This window comes from Panthera onca, chromosome A1, assembly GCF_046562875.1.
Source record: "Panthera onca isolate mPanOnc1 chromosome A1, mPanOnc1 haplotype 2, whole genome shotgun sequence".
In the NCBI taxonomy this organism is placed as follows: Eukaryota; Metazoa; Chordata; class Mammalia; order Carnivora; family Felidae; genus Panthera; species Panthera onca.
This window is the reverse complement of record NC_138339.1, coordinates 190725040-190741868: the sequence shown is the minus strand read 5'-3', so window position 1 is coordinate 190741868 and position 16829 is coordinate 190725040. Positions and strand designations below refer to the sequence as shown.

The 16829-nt window shown below is 39.0% G+C and overlaps 1 protein-coding gene across 22 annotated transcripts in view; it reads left to right on the top strand.

Annotated features, from left to right (window-relative positions):
- Positions 1-16829, top strand: part of LMO7 (LIM domain 7) — a 193793-nt gene that overhangs the window by 98204 nt on the left and 78760 nt on the right. For 20 of the 22 annotated variants that reach the window (XM_060636933.3, XM_060636929.3, XM_078432701.2 and 17 more), the window contains exon 4: positions 3093-3199. In XM_060636933.3, the coding sequence (XP_060492916.3) occupies positions 3093-3199 (107 nt within the window). Of the gene's footprint in view, positions 1-2496; positions 2596-3092; positions 3200-16829 lie in introns of those variants that run through there. The other 2 variants (XM_078432743.2, XM_060636944.3) reach the window with 1 other exon arrangement.

Below are 16829 nucleotides of genomic sequence, written 5' to 3'. Positions count from 1 at the left end.
ATCAGTCTGTATTGTTTTAAGCTGCTAAGTTTTGGGATAACTAGCTATGTAGCGGTAGATAATCAGTACTGCGCCACTATAAACCTGGGAATATTGGTAAATTTTTGTGGAGTCCTCATCTTGCTTCAGGTGTTAGCAGGTACTGTTCCTGACTCCTTAATCTCTCTCTAATTTACCCTGTTATGATTGCCCTTATAACTGATTCAAGGCAAAGGGATGGAGAGGCTCTGGGGAAGAATGTGAAAATCTCGAGCCATCCCACCTTGTCTGTTTATAGTGTCTGCTTTTATTCCTACCTTAGAAGAACAACACTGAAAGGGGCTATTGCAGATCATCTGGGATCCTCATTTTGTTTTGTTTTTGTGAAGCCACTTTCCGTCCTCAACGTGTGGGAATTGCAGATGCTTAGTGCCGGCTTTTGCCATGAAGTCTTTTCTTCAAGTTGGGCTATGCAATACTCGTGTGAAGGGTTGAGCTGGGGAGGGCCAGGCTTCTCTCCGCTGGCAAAGAGGTGTGTGCCCTTGGGAATGGGGTACGGATCCAGAAACTGCTCATTTCACAGAGGCGGAAAATGGGGCCAGAAAGGCTGATACATTAATAATGTTAGAAACGTTATTTCTAAAGTTAGTGGCAGAGCTACTGGGCTCTGTCCTGGCTAACAGTCCAATGAGATGTTTTCACGTTTGTCCTTTGTTTTTACTTTATCTTTGCTAGTTTCCAGGGAAAATGATTCCATTAATGAAGACTAAACGCTTCCCTTTTAATATGTTGAGTGGGGTGTGGCTTCTCGATGGTTCAACAGACATTAAAATTTCATTTGATAATTCTGTATCTTCCCTGAGGGAATTCTCTGCCTAGGTCCTTTGAAATCGCAAAAAATAAATTACCCGTGGGCTCAAGTCCAGTAAGCTGGATTTAGGTTACAATTGTGATCTTAATACAACCTGTTCCTGCTGCATAGGCCATGTGCAGCCTCGTTTGTAAAGTCAACTTGAGTGTCATTGAACTATTTAAGAGAAACTCTGCTTTTTCATGTAAAGGCTTTATTTAAAACTAGAATTTAATCATATTCTATTTTTCCCTTCATCTCTAATTAACTATAATCACTTTGATTTTAAGTGGTTTCTTTCTAAATAATTGGGTGGGTTTTGAGGCATATGTAGTTTTGTTCTTAGCAATCTGTATATATGTTTGTCAACTGGATGACTGCTATTAATGTTTTTAGAAAACACATGAAAGACTATTTTGGCAGTCAGTGCAATCGGCTTACTTTCTGTACTTACTTTCTGTTTAACTGTGTCATAATGTTTTATAACATTTTAAACATTCAACCAAATTGAGTTTGTGGGAAGACTTCTTGTGTGTGTGTGTGTGTGTGTGTGTGTGTGTATGTCTTGGGAAGACTTCTAATGGTTTTTTTCTTCCTCTTTTGAAACGTACTTTTCTTCCTGTGGGATTTGGAGTACTGAAACACCAAACCATTCGTTATTGTCTGCTTCTCTGAAGGCCAGTTTTAGAACCGTTAATTTGAATCATTGGGTAATGAGATTGTATGGGTTTTTTTAATTATGCGAGCTCAACAAAATGATCACTGTTGCTCCTTCCGGCATATTGCCAATATGTGACTTCCCCCTTTTGTTTTTTTTCCACCAAGTCAGATTTATCATCTTCCATTGAGCCGTTCAACTTTGGACTTATAAATTCTTTTGCTCTTTGACCTCTTACTTAAAGTGAGCATGGATTTTAGCTTTCAGCCAGGTAGTTCACGCTGCCTTTTACTGATAGTGCACTAGAATAACCCCCCTCCCCCCCCCCACAAATATTTTGTTTTGAATGTCTCTTAGTCCCTAGTAGTTGGTGTGGCTTTTCTCTTGCTGTGCATTTGCTCACCTTTTCCCTAAATCCCCTCACTCTCCAGGAATCCATGCTGCTAAATTTAGCTTCTTCCTCCTTGCTTCTGTATCTTTCCTTCCCACTTTGCTAGGCCACCCTGCCTTTTCTTGTGGGGATTGGCTTCTCAGCATGGGAAAAGAGTAATTGTCTTTTTCCAAGTGGCAGGCTATCTTCTGGTTCCTCAGAGCCAGCTGTTAGGGAGGTGAGGTTTCAGGGAGGCTCTCTTCAACTACAGATGTGGTGTGAGAGCACTGGCGTGTGCACGTGGACAAATGTGTGTTGGCATGCTAGCAGGCTGTTCTCTTCCTTGAGAGTCCTAACCAAGAGAAGGTAGAGTCCCCACGCGATCTTCCCAAGCTCAACCTCATAAAGGAGAAGAGGGAAACTCCAGCTAATTCTGCCCACCAAATGTGTATCTGTAGTAGTCCATGTTTGGGCAGCAGTTTACATGAATGGAAAGCATTGGTTTGTGAAAGGAGGATTTTGGTTTTTGAAATTAGCCAGGAGGGCAACCTAGATTTCCTTTTTTTTTTTTTTTTTTTTTTTGGTGGCAGTTCCTGAAGCAGGTGCAAGGCGTGTGTGAATAATGTACCACACCTCAACTATGCGATTTAGCCAATGAACGTTAGGCTTCTCCTGGGTCCTGTAGTATGGTTTTCCTGTCTGTCAAGAGCCAGCTCAGCAACCAAACCCAGATTCCAGGTGTGGTATTCCACGGTCGTTCTGTAATTTGTAATCATAGAAACAGAATGTTCCTCCTCTTATTTCTTCCCTGCCAACAGTTTCTGGGTGGGTGACTGTCAGTAGCTGGAGTTATTTTTAAAGAGGAGAGGTGAGGCTTGTCGTGCAAAGCTGGGAAGAGGGCGTTTGTTTGCAGAGCAGAGCTGACATCAAAGTGTAGATTACTGCTCAGTGGCTAGGCACTTGTCCTGTAACAGGTAATGTTTAACGTGCCGGTCACAAAGATCACAGAACAGCGTATGCCCAGGCATAAGCTAGCGCTACCGTGAATGCTCTGGAAGACTTAAAGGCTATACATGCCCATGTAATTAAAAAAAAAATGTATGCACTAGTCTTGCTGCCTCATTTTTTGCTGGCTGTAATTGGACTTTGAAGCTTAGAAGTTCTATCATAAAAACGTGTACCCTTTGTTTGAGAGAGAGATTGGCTAAGCAATCACTTTCCACTTCTTTTCACAGGATAATATAAACGTTTTTTTGAAAGCTTGTGAACAGATTGGATTGAAAGAAGCCCAGCTTTTCCATCCTGGGGATCTACAGGATTTATCAAACCGAGTCACTGTCAGGTAAGTTTCACTGGTTTGTTATATGTTTTTTAAGCTTAGGGCTTGTGGCTCAAGTGCAAAGAATTTCTGAGATTTTATGATGACTGAAAAATTGTTCCTCTGTCTTCCTCTGTTCTCATTCCAAAACAGATTATTTAAAATATAGCTGAGGCACTGTGAATCGAAGCTGTCTGTAATTGAGATCATGGCATGTTGTTATTTTAAATCTCTCTACTAACTGAAATGGTAGTTTGTATTTTAATGCTTGTCCAACGTGGTAGTGTTTGGTTTCTAATGGGGAGAATGGCCATTACGCTTATAAAACAAACTCAGAGGTTATATTTATAAACAGAATTATTTTCATACGGTCTTTATGTATTTGGAATTAAGACTTGCTAACAAAAATGAGACTGGGACAGTGGTTAAAGAGACTTTCTTTTGTAATCTGGAAGGCAGCAATGCCTGGCGGAATGCTAATGACCTTGTCAGTTGTGGAGGATTTCTAAAAATGAACAGTTTTTCACTATTTTAATAGTGTGGATGAGAAAGTGAAAGTAGGGGTGAAAATGGGCACAGGTGTCTCCGTTGTGTTTTAGATGGAAAATGGTGTCATGTAGGAGTATATGGTTTCAGGAAATCTGGTTTTAAGCTCCTGAGATTTTTTTTCCTATAAATCTAATTTGCTTTCAGTGAATCGGAATAAACTTTTGTTACCAGATAGTGGTGACAGAAAAATGATTTAATTTTGTGATAATGACTACCTCTTTATCACGACTCTTAAACCTAATTAACATTTTTTTTTCAAAAGGAGAGAATAAACACCTTATTCTAGCTGTAGGAGTAATAGAAATGGGAAAATTAGTTTCTACCGTTTTAGACAAAGATTTAGTTTATATGGTTGATTTCCCTGTTGTGATAGCTTTAAAAGTTATTTAAAATTGATGATAAACTCTTAAAAATGGCCAATATTTTTTCCTAAAGAAAAATAACTCTCTATGTAAGTTTCATAGTACACATGGTCTTTTAGCAGTAAAACCTAAAATCTCAGATAGAATTCATCTTTTCAAAGCCTAACAATACATATTTTTAAACAGTCCATTTTGAACTTACGTGCTTCTACTTCTGTTGAATTAGCATTTCTAAACTACACAACCTTGATAAGTGCATAGCAGGGAGGGGTCTGTCTGCATTTCTGATTAATTGGAAGATAGTTTGTTCCTAAGTTTCATCACCAAAATGGCATGTTGACTTCTGCAGTATTGCGAGGACATGCTTGATATCCATGAAAAATTACTGCATGGATGAATTTGTTTTATTTTTACTAATCAGCAATCTCTCCAGACACCCATCTGTTGGGCGAAGAAAGTTTTCACTTACAAAGTGTTTTATTCTTAATGAACAGCAACAACTTAAGGAAAAAACACACCCCCCCCACCTTACCCCAGTCATACCATTTTGAAACCCTGTAGTAGATGTTTGAGTAGGCTACCGATTAGGCAAAACATGTTTGTTGGCTTCTAATTCCACGAATGCTCTGAGCAAAACTTGCCTGGAGCCTGTTTTATGAGATGTCGGGTCTACGGTGTTCAGGAAAAAAGTCAGTACCTGGGCACAGCCTTGAGTGAAATTAAATCCCTGACGAACTGAAACTGGGAGGTCACGTAGTTACAGCTGTAGTAGGAAGTATGCAGAACAACTTGTCTCAGTGGAGACCGCAAGTCCATAAAGGCGTGCCCAGGTAGTACTAGTGAGAATGCCTGAGAGCCTCAACTCTGCTCAGGAACATTTCCCCTGAGAATTCTGTCTTGTTGGCCCAAAGAACACAGGGCTTGACCCTGGGTCTGCTGCAGTGGAAGCATGGGAGCCTCCCGGTTATGAGACTTGAGGAAGCTGGCAAGTGGCTTATTTAAAAATGTTGGCCACAGTTCTTCTGCCCCGAGATTGCATTTTTATAAAAGGAAGCAGGTATATAGGAAAGCAAATTATTGGCTAGTAAATATCCATGCATTTCATAGGTTTTAGTCTTTGTTCTTACATAACGTGGAGATTTCTGTAGGTCATATCTTGTCCTTTCGTTATTGTAGATTGAAGGACTTAGTGTTGGTTAGACCAGTGGTTTTCACCTGGGGGCAGTTTTGTCCCTCCAAGGGATATTTGGCAAGGTTTAGGGATAGTTTTGTCAATATAACTGGGCTGGGAGTGCTACTGGCATCTAGTGGGTCAAGAATGCTGCTGAAAACACTTTCATGAACAGGATGGTCCTCATAACAAAGAATTTTCCAACCCGAAATATCAGTAGTGCTGAGGTTGAGAAACCCTGACCTAGACGTAAAATTCCTTACTTATTTCAATGGTGCCAGTAAGACAATCATGTGGAAATGAAGGCTACTGACCAACAGACTGTACTTTCTGCTAAAATATAACTTTTTACTCATTAATATAATAATTTAGTATAATAACTTACATATCTCCATGGTAGTATGTTTGCCCACTTTAAAAGGAAAGCTCATTATAATTTGAGTCTGCAGTAATGTGTCAGTACATTATTATTTTGCTCTTCTGTATACATTAAAGCTAGCAAAAATGGGACAAAATACTTAATTATTTTAAATGCTCTATCAGAGCTCAGCTGCTAAGACTACACAGTTGATAGACGGGCTGCAAGTGCGATCTAAGATCCTTGTTTGCATGACGCGTGGAAAGCTAATAGGAAAGGCCAGTGGATGCCCTCCATGTTGGCAAATGTGAGGTATTTTTTGTTAGAGGACAGCAGTCGTAAAAAACATGGATGGTGCACGGAGCCTAGGAGAGTGGTGTGTGGGTAGGAAGGAGTAGCAGGAGCAGAGGCTGCCGATTTAAAGAGCTGTTGATATTTCAATCATCCAGGCCCTAAGTACAAATATTTATCTTCCAGCAGTTCCAGATTTACAATTTAATTTGCAATAATAACTTTTTACTGGTCAAACAGAACTAGGTTACTCTATAATTCTATAATTATACATATTAATATGTTATGTAAATTTTCTAACAATTGCTTCTTGCAGGAGGTAGCTTGAATTTTTCCAAGTGTGTTTGAGTCACTCATTTATTTTGGGACTGCATATATTGTTATCAGTTACTATTTAAAATTTCTTTTTAGATATGTATTTATTTTTGAGAGAGAGGGAGAGGGTGAGTGGGGGAGGGGCAGAGAGAGAGGGAGACAGAAGATCCGAGTGGGCTTTCCCTGATAGCAGAGAGCCTGATGTGGGGCGCAAACTCACAAACCGTGAGATCATGGCCTGAGCCAAAGTCAGACGCTTAACCGACTGAGCCATCCAGGCACCCCTCAGTTAATACTTTTAACTTTGACATTCCTGACTTTAATGGGTAGGATCCATCTTGGCCCCCCCCCCCCCTTTTTTTTTTTTGCCCTGAAAGGCTAATGAGCAAATTTGTGAGTTCACCTTCATGAATGGTAGATTGAGGTTGAACTTACCCTACTTGAGATGTTTACTGAGGCCATGAAATTTGGCTTCTGTAGCAATGAATAACGACACCATAGTTATTAACCATTTGCTAAATGCCCATACTGAGCTCAGAGCCACAGCCCACAGAGAAGAGGTGCTGTGACTCCTGGAGCCAAGCAAGCACAGTGACCACCACATCACGCCACAGCACACTGGAGAGCCCCCGTAGCAAATCTCCTGGTCTGGTCATTAAGCGGCACAGAGCAAGTGCTTGTTGTAGAAAGCAACTCAGCAGAGTGGTTCGGAGGTCATCCTGTTTTAGAGGAATCGAAGTTGGCAGAGAGGGAGAGTTGAATTATTAAAGGTTTTAATTTTATACATTTAGCAGTTTGACTCAGAAACAAAGTCATATATTTAACCATTGCTCTAACGAATTATATATTGAAATTTTAAAGCTGAGAATGTGAGCAGATTGTAAGCATGTTTCTTCTTTCTGCTCCCTTATCATTCCAGTCCAATTTTTAGCACTTCCTCCTTAGATGCATTCTGTTCATAATACAATTACAGGATGGCCATGCTTTTGAACACAGTATTTCAGTCATGCAAAGAAAAAAAAATTATTTTCTAATTCGGTCTTACGCTCCCATTTAGGATATTAATATTTTAGGTGTGAATTGTAACTTCAAATGTCTCAATTTTTTAAATTTTTTTTTTTTCAACGTTTTTTATTTATTTTTGGGACAGAGAGAGACAGAGCATGAACGGGGGAGGGGCAGAGAGAGAGGGAGACACAGAATCGGAAACAGGCTCCAGGCTCCGAGCCATCAGCCCAGAGCCTGACGCGGGGCTCGAACTCACGGACCGCGAGATCGTGACCTGGCTGAAGTCGGACGCTTAACCGACTGCGCCACCCAGGCGCCCCTCAAATGTCTCAATTTTTAAAAAATGTCTTATCAAAATGGAGGGTGCAGAAATCAATTTTTTTTACACATGGTAGGTGCCAAAGGAACAGTAGTTAGAAACAAAATTAGTATTAACATATTTCCCGCATGAAAATAAAGGAGGCTCAAAGTGATATTTAAGGATTTAGCTGTTCTGTACAGCTTCAAAAGGGTGCTTGATTTTATGGCAATACTGTAAAGTCATTTCTCTGGAATCTGGTTCCCAGATGGCACTCTAAACAGTCTGCCAAATTGGGCGTGGGATATGAATGTGTATATGAGTATTTATTTAAGATTTTAATTCATGTAAGTAAAAATATACCTACTCTGAAGTAATTTTCATCATTTGCTGACTTAAACCTGCTTTTACTTTTTTTTCGTGTCTTTCAAATGAGTTTCTCAACATCAATCTGTGTTTTTTGTTTTTGTTTTTGCTTTTTTAATAATGATATCCAAACTTGGATCAGTAACTTGATCATGGTGACTTCCACCTGTCAATTCATGTTACTATTTTAAAATGTTCTCTTCCTACCAAGCAATTAGAAGAGAATGAAACAGAAAAGAAGTTTGCACTGCACACGTTTCTGTCCTGTTCAGTTATTCTCTGGTGGTAGGTAATTCCTGAAAGGGGACATTAATTCTTTTGGGTTGCCAAGACTCTGTTTAAGGCCAGCAGCAAAAATGTACGGACAGTTTTCAACTGTTGTTTGATTGCAAGGTTAGATTATTGAAGAGCGTGTTTAGTCACAGAGAAAGGTTGTGGAATAGGAGGTAGGTCTGACTCTGGACAAGCTATAAAATACCTGAAGTTTTATCTAGTATTAGTTTCTCTCCATTTCTAGTTGCTGGTAAGTTCTTGGAGAGATAAATAAGTTTCTGAAAGCCAGCTCTCCATCCTCAGCTCTTCACTCCCTTAAATCCCCAGAGCCACAGGGCCTGATTGTGTCTTGGCTTGCTGGGTCGGGCTTGAATGCTGTGCACTTTTCTGGCCAGGGTCTTTGTATTCAAAAGTAACCCCATCGATGCTCATTGCCTCAGAGTCTCATTTGGCGGCTCATCTGCTTAGCAGCTACCTTGAGTTCCTGGAAGAGTGATAGAATTTACTTCCCTTGACCAGCTAGCATTTGTTTTATAATGAGATCCTTCAAAGGGTTAAACCAAAGAAACAGATTTTTCTTGAAGAGATTCTTCTGTCTTTCAAATTATTACCTGTGGGGCTGCATATGTTGAATTAACCAAACCTTTGACATGACGTGCACCATAGTATGGATAGCCCTGTCAGTCACTTTTGAAAATGAGAGCTTTACCACTAACTCGAGGTGTTAAGCATTGCTTTTCTTTGAGTTTTTTGCTATCTTGTGGTATGATTTACCTGATCATTTGTGTGAGGGTGTATGTGTGGGGTGTGTGTGTTTTTACATCTATTTCTGGAGCTAGAGTAGAAAACAGCACTTAATTCAATAAGGGGAGACTTTGGGGTCAGGAGTCACTCACTTGTTTGTCACACATCAGGCTTTGATTGGGCATTTTCTCTGTAGCATCTAAGTATCAGATTCCCAGATGCCACTCTTAACAGTCAAAAAGTGCAGAGCTCTGCCCTTAGTGGGGTTCAAGTTATAATTAAGGACATGTCTTCTTAAGTTCACAGAGTACATTGTTTTGAGATAAATGCACAGGGTTCTCAGAGTATATAGAGATGAGAAGCCATTTCAACTTTTTAATCAGGAAGATACTTAATTGGAGGTGACACTGATTTCTCATCTGGGCTTTCAAAGCACTTTTGTTTTCATCTACATCTAATTTTTCCCTAGACTTGAGACTATTTGAGGACAGAAACAATTACATTATTCCTTATTTCCTTAGTTCCCGACATCTTAAGTGTTAAGTGTTTATTTGAAAATTAAATTTTAGTTATTTTGACTTCCTGGATGTTTTAAAGCCAGGCTTTAAAGATGGAAACTTATTTTTTCCTCTTTGTCAAGTTTTTCTTTTTATTACTCTCTTTCAAAATTGCAAAACAGTTCAGGCAAAGCAGCCGTTGATCCTTTGGTTTCTATTGCCTTTCACTTATCATTCTGGAATAATAATATGCCATATTATAACATAGTCTAAGTGGATACAATTGAAAAGAAGAATGTGTCTTCACCTCAGTGTATAATACACTAAAATGGGAACTTTAGACCACGTGCCTTTCAAAGTAGTTGGTGGAAGTCTTAATCTTTATGCTAACGTGAAAATGACAACCACTAATGTTTAATGGACATTTGAAGGATATTCTGTGCTTATAAGAAGTTTTAGAAAAATTTTAATGTTTTCATATCATGATCACAAATCCCTTCATCCTGTGAAATAAATCTAAATGTATGTTTAAGACTTTTTGGTGGAAAAATATGGTGGCTATATAGGTGCTGAAGTAGCTTGTAGAAGTTCAAGGGCAACAAATAGAAATTTTTGAAAGCTAAGACCGATATTGGAGGTAACTTCTTAAAGGAGTCCTGAAAGTTACTTTAAGAAATGTTGCCAGCAAGTTTCTAAGTAAGCCTCATTCCTTCCAAATCCAGGCTAACTGCCTTGGTACATCTTACCTTTGCCTAGCATTAAACATCAAAGCCAGTAAGAAAAAAGTCACAAATTACCTTTGACTTTGATATGATAACTTTGACTATGACATGGTAACCATTTGAAGAATATGAGCACACAGAAACTTGAAAATTTCTTGACATTTCATTTGAACTATTTCTACTACACCTTGGGCTGCGTTTCTGTCACCTTCCCCCAGGATGGAACAAGTTCAGTCATTGTGCCTCAGTTGTTATGGACAGATCTAAGATGAGCATCAAAGATGTGGGCAGGGATTTAGTGTCCCCTGGCATGGGTTTAATCCCATCCCATTCAGTCACTTGGTAGCTGAACGGTAGGTTAAGTTTCCTCCCTGTGATCAGTTTGCTTCTTCGTGAGCAAGATGGATGTTACTGCTGCTCTCTTGGAACTTAGTAAGACATTTGAGGGCTATCTTTACCCACATGTTGTAATGATTACAGATCAGGGATGTAAAGTATAAAGTGTTTGGCATATACTAGTGCTCAATAAATGGTGTTGACTTACAACTGTGATCATTTTCATAATTTGTCTTTCCCTTCTTGACCCTCTGAAGATACATGTTCCCTGTGGAAGAACATGAAGAAACAAATCTGGCCCCTGGATCCTTAAATTGTGACAGTTAGCTATAGGCTTTATATTTTCTTAGGAGAATTTAGGTCTTTTGAGACTTATCCCTTCTTTCAATTGGGAACAGATATTAAAACAGGTGTGTTTTTCTTACATTTATGTCTAGTCAACTTTTTACAATTTATTTTGTTAGAATAGCAAAGCTGGAAACCAGACAACAACAGATAGCTATTTGCTCTTGTCCTTGTATATGTGGGACCAAAACAATTCTGTTATCTTCTATGAGAACTCAACCAATGTTTTTTTTTAATTTTTTTTAATGTTTATTTTTTTTTTTTTTTTGAGAGAGACAGTGAGACAGAGTGTGAGTGGGGGATGGTCAGAGAGAGGGAGACACAGAATCGGAAGCAGGCTCTAGGCTCTGAGCTCTCAGCACAGAGCCAACGCGGGGCTCGAACTCATGGACCATGAGATCATGACCTGAGCTGAAGTCAGATGCCCAACCGACTGAGCCATCCAGGCGCCCCACAACCAACTTTTTATTAAATTTTCTGAATTGTGAATGTTAGTTTGATTTGAATCTTTTAAAAAAGTTTTGTTGCCACATTTTAAAAACAAAACGTACATAAAAACCAGAATTGGTCTATCACACAAATCCAAATCTAAAACTTTATTGTTTCATTTTAATTGTTCCATTTCCCCTCCTTCATTTTTGTGAAAAGTGTGTCATTTTGGCCACGAGGAGGGGAAGTTATCCTTTGGATGGGCAGGACTAGACGCTATTCTCCAAAAGGCTTTTGCAGGGCTTGTGAGTTTCTTTTGAAAAGGTGTTCATAATCTTTAGGGAACTCAAATGCACATGCTAGTCCTGTTTTCCACCAGACAGAAAACTTAGCTGCCACTTTGGGGCATCTCCCCTCTGTTTTGTCCATCAAAAGTCTGCTATACTAACAGCATAAAATCTTGATTATATTATCTAAAATATTTATGGTTTTTGTTCTAGACACTAAAAAAGTGACAGCAGTAGGCACTGTGTGGGTGGTCAAAAGTCTCGCTGCTTACTTCCACTTGTACCCAATGGAAGAAAGTCAAGAAACTAGGAAACATACTTTTGTGTTAATGCTCTTTGACATAATGTAACTTGATTTTTTTATAAGATAACGTAACTTGATTTTACTATCAAAAATGTTAAAAAGAGTGGGTATTAAGTTATTTATTGACCTTATTGGTTATTTTTCAGAGTTTAGGTTAATGGGGTAGTGATGTTCTAGGGTAACTGCCCAGGTATAATTTGTCATGCTGAGCAGCTGTCCCAGGTGGGATTGGCTGCTGGTCAATGGAGACCTACCTTTTTTTTTGAGGATCCTTCCTGACTTGAGTATCCCAACTAAACTGTGAGGCAGGGTGAGGTGTTCTCTCTTTTTCTTAAGAGCCTAGTACCATTGCTTCAGACACCACTGACCAATGAGCCCAGTAAACCTAAGAAAGCATGTTTCTAAAGGATTACTGACAAGTCTTGAATTTTAAGGAAACAAAGTATACTTGCCATCTAAATGTAAGTAACCCACATTAAGGGTAAGTGACAGTGTAAAAAAACTCCATTAAAAAAAAGATTAAAAACATGCTTGGAACACACTTCATGTAAACCAGTTATTATTATTATTATTTTAAGTTTTTATTATTTACTTACTTCTTAAAAAGCATGAGTAGGGGAGAGGCAGAGAGAGTGGGAGAGAGAGAATCCCAAGCAGGCTCTATCCTGTCAGTGGGAGGTCTGTGATTTGGGGCTCAAATGAGCTGTGAGATCATTACCTATGCTGAAGTCAGATGCTTAACTGGCTAGACCACCTGGACACCCTTCAACCAGCTTTTCTTAAGCTAAAAAGGGGGGAAAGTAGGGGTTCTTGCTGGCCTGGGAGAAGCAGCTGCTGTGAATTAACTGCATTAACCACTATCAATTTAACCAGGATTTTCTCTGTGTGCTTTGTGCAGGTTGGGGGAGAAATCTCTAAATAAATATCAGGTATCACTGTCATTACATTTTGCTATTTCATTACATTACAGTAACATTGCTGGTAGATTTTTTGAAATGCTTTTGTTCTGTGTCTTTTCTTTTTAGTTGACTGAGGTATGGAAATAATCTTCAAAAGAATCACTGTATCTGGGTAAACAGTTTGGCTAACATGTTACTAGAGTACTTTTGGCTTAATACCAAGAAGGAAAAATGTGTACTGGGTAGTTATTTCATGCTCTGTTTTGTGTATACTAGTGTGTATTCACCTATAAAATGTGCAATAGAACATACACACACACTCACAATAAGAATATATATGAAAATTTGTGTGAGGCTTCAAAGACTGAGACACCAGATCCCCAGTGTCTCCAGGTCTTTGTTTATTTTGGTGATGAATTCATTTTACAAAGGGGCTTGATCTCTGTCTTGGAGGAGAAACAGCAGTAGTACGACAATGATTTATGGGTATCTGGAGCAAGATGATTAAGAAATATCAATTCCATTGATATACAATGGAATACTACTTGGCAATGAGAAAGAATGAAATCTGGCCATTTGCAGCAACGTGGGTGGAACTGGAGGGTATTATGCTAAGTGAAGTCAGTCAGTCAGAGAAAGACATACCATATGTTTTCACTCATATATGGATCTTGAGAAACTTAACAGAAGACCATGGGGGAGGGAAGGGGGGGGAAGTTATAAACATGGAGGGAGGGAGGCAAACCATAAGACTCTTAAATACAGAGAACAAACTGAGGGTTGATTGGGGGGTGGGGGAGAGGGGAAAGTGGGTGATGGGCATTGAGGAGGACACTTGTTGGAATGAGCACTGGGTATTGTATGGAAGCCAATTTGACAATAAAGTATATTTAAAAAAGAAATAGAGCTGATATCTTTTCTCATGTTTTCCATTCTCCATTGAATTCATCTTGCAAGAAAGAGGCAGGAAAACAAATCTTTTTATTAACGACTGTGAAAACAAATCTCTTTATTAAAGACTGTGACATCCATGGATATAAGCCTTGGGCTGCTGGAGCCAGCGAAGGCTGCTCTAGGGAAGCTAGAAGCTGCATAGTCCTGATGGGCTGATGAGGGTGGGTGGGTATTGGGTCCTCTCACCTGCAGACCTTCTATCTTGTGGCTTGTCAGCCACATCCATTAGGTGTTTCATATTCATTGTGTACAGATCCTGGACCCTGGGTGGTAGAAGAAAAGCAAGTCCTACTCCTTTTCTACCTCAATCTTAAGACCGATAGTGGAGAAGATGAAGTGCATTCTAAAGTCTTAATGTTTGCTTTTGTGTCTCAGGGAGCATTGGCATGATATAAGGGAAAACACTGGGTTTGGAGGGATGAATAGCAACTAGGTAAGGAAATCACTGTGCTAGAGCGTCCAGAGTATTTCAAATACTCAATCAGATTTAGACAACCCCGATCAGAGCTCTCAGGCACATTAATTATCCCTAACCTAGTAACAGCCCAGCTAGGTGTTACCATTTTGCTTCTGTTTTGCTTCCGATGGGTGAAGTAAAATGAGTCCGAAGAGTAACTTGTTTAGCTGTATGACATTGGGCAAATTAACAGAGCTAGAAGTTAAATTCAGGGGCCGTCTTTGCCTACATAGCTTGGACAACTTCCACTATATTGTCAAAACAATTAAAAAAAAAAAACCCTACTATTTCTAGTGCTATATAACTGAAATTGTCTTTTGAGTTGTTTTTTTAACTAGGCCAGCTATGCCCAAAGTAGATTTGTGTATATGATTGGTATTGCCACATTTGATACATGGCAAATATCCTTCCATTATGATTTAAATTGTTTTTCCTTCTTTGTGAGCTATGTAACATCAAGTGGATATAGTGCTATACAATATGCCATCAAATTTAAGATCATCCATAAGACCTCCTAATCATAGGAGTGTTGAGTGAACCCATGTGTGCCTTGGAATAGAAGAAATATGCTACATGTGTGGTCTTACCACTGGCTGGTTGGAAAACGGTGGGGTCTTTGGATTTTACTGATATGTGCACATAAATGCTTTTATAAGCTTTATGACTGACCCACAGATACGTATGAAAGTTCAGTTGTATTTGCCATGATAATGCAACATTCCTGTTAAAGGCTGTGGATTGTAAAACCTTACTAATCTAAATTGCTCAAGATCATGCTACCACACTTTGACCTTTATAACACTGGCATGGAAAATATCTTTTAAAATAGAACTGGTAAATAATTTATTTATGATAATTTCTTACCAATATTTGATGCTGTATTTTACTTGTTAAAACCAAGCTAAATTATGAGTCCCTCCTCCAAACATTCTTAGTTGGGAATAAGTGCTTATTAAAAATATGTAAGATGGAAAAAATATATATATATGATGAAATATTTTTATTATAGTTTAGGTCATTGTATATTAAATCTCATAAAAAGCCCTAATGATAAATAATTTGAAGTCTTGTTTGAAAGCCCAATCTGTAAGCAAAAAGATGAATTACAGTCATGTTACCTAGTGTAATGGATTAAAGGAAGATTACGTCAGAGCACTGCCCGAAGTCCTGCTACCAGTGTAGCCATTGGGGGGTTAGAAACAGGTGGTGAGCACAGAGCATCAAGTGTAACAATAAATAGCACAGTCTAATTCCCGTAAGATGAAACTCCTTTCTCATTGCAGAGAAGAGTATGGGATCAGATAGTGACTCAGAAAAGCAAAGGCCAAGAAATGACTCAAGGACAGAAGCACTTTTAAAATTCCTTTACCAAGACTTACGACAAATGGAGTAATCACTTCTTTTCCTACCAAGTTATTAAAAATTGCTTCTTGCTGGTTGTTAAACATAAAGCATCAGGCATAATTGCCTTTCATTAGTAGGAAGAAATATTTATTAAACTCCTATTTTGTGAATGTAATGTTTTAGATTACCAGAAACAGATGAAACTATTAGTAGCTAATGATAAATACAGAAGAATACAAGGAAATTTTTCCTTTTATTTTTTTAAATGCGTATTTTTTTTGAGAGAGAGAGTAAGCAAGCGAGTGTGGGCAGGGGAGGGGCAGAGAGAGAGGGAGACACAGAATCTGAAGCAGGCTCCAGGCTCTGAGCTGTCCACAGAGCCGACGTGCAGCTCGAACCCATGAACCGTGAGATCATGACCTGAGCCCAAGTCGGATGCTTAACTGACTGAGCCCCCCAGGTGTCCCAAAAATTTTCCTTTTAAATAAATGATAGGATGGGTTGGATGCAATAATAGAAAACACTTGATTTTTAAGGCTATTAAATATGTAAAGAGGAAAAGTACTGCTTGTGTGAGAGGAGGTGGAGTAGAGTAGAAAGAAAATAACATTTGAATGTTTTAGTTAATGCCTTGTGTAATCTTATAACTGCTTTGTAAGATAGGGTGGTTGCCTGATTTTACAGATATGGAAACCGAGAAGTTCAGTGGCTGGCTCAAGGTCACATGCTTAGTTCAAATGGGAACCCTCATTACAACTCCTGACCCAGTGTTCTTTCCACTATAAAATTCTGCCTCTCAAGTATGCCTTAATGAAAGATATAAAGATTGAATGAAGGACTTCTTTAAATGTGTTGATATATATCTGTCAGACATGACCTCCGTGAAGTTGGTTGGGTAGGAAGGAAGTTTTGGAGCTATGGAGGAATTTGTAATTTTTAGAAGCTATGGGTAAGAAATTACCTAGACTTTATTAGAGGTACAGTGCTTTACACAAGTGCTTCTCAAATTTCAATGTGCTTGTAAAACACCTTAGGAACTGGCTCAAATGCAGATTCTGATTCATGAGGTCCAGGCAGGGCCGAGATTTTGTATCTCTACCAAGCTCTCAGGTCATGACAGCGAGGACCACACTTTGAGTAACAAGGATTTTGGCATCAGATGCTGGTGGTCACGCACCGGAGTGAGGGTTTAACAGAGGTCCTGGGGGAGATGTAAGGCTTGAGTGTGGATCTAAAAGGTGAGTGGGATTTGAGTGAGAGGTAGGAGGGAACTGCAAGAAGACTAGCACATTGGTATAAAGTTCTAATCAAACATTTTCCAGAGCCTTTGGGATTTAAAGTAATG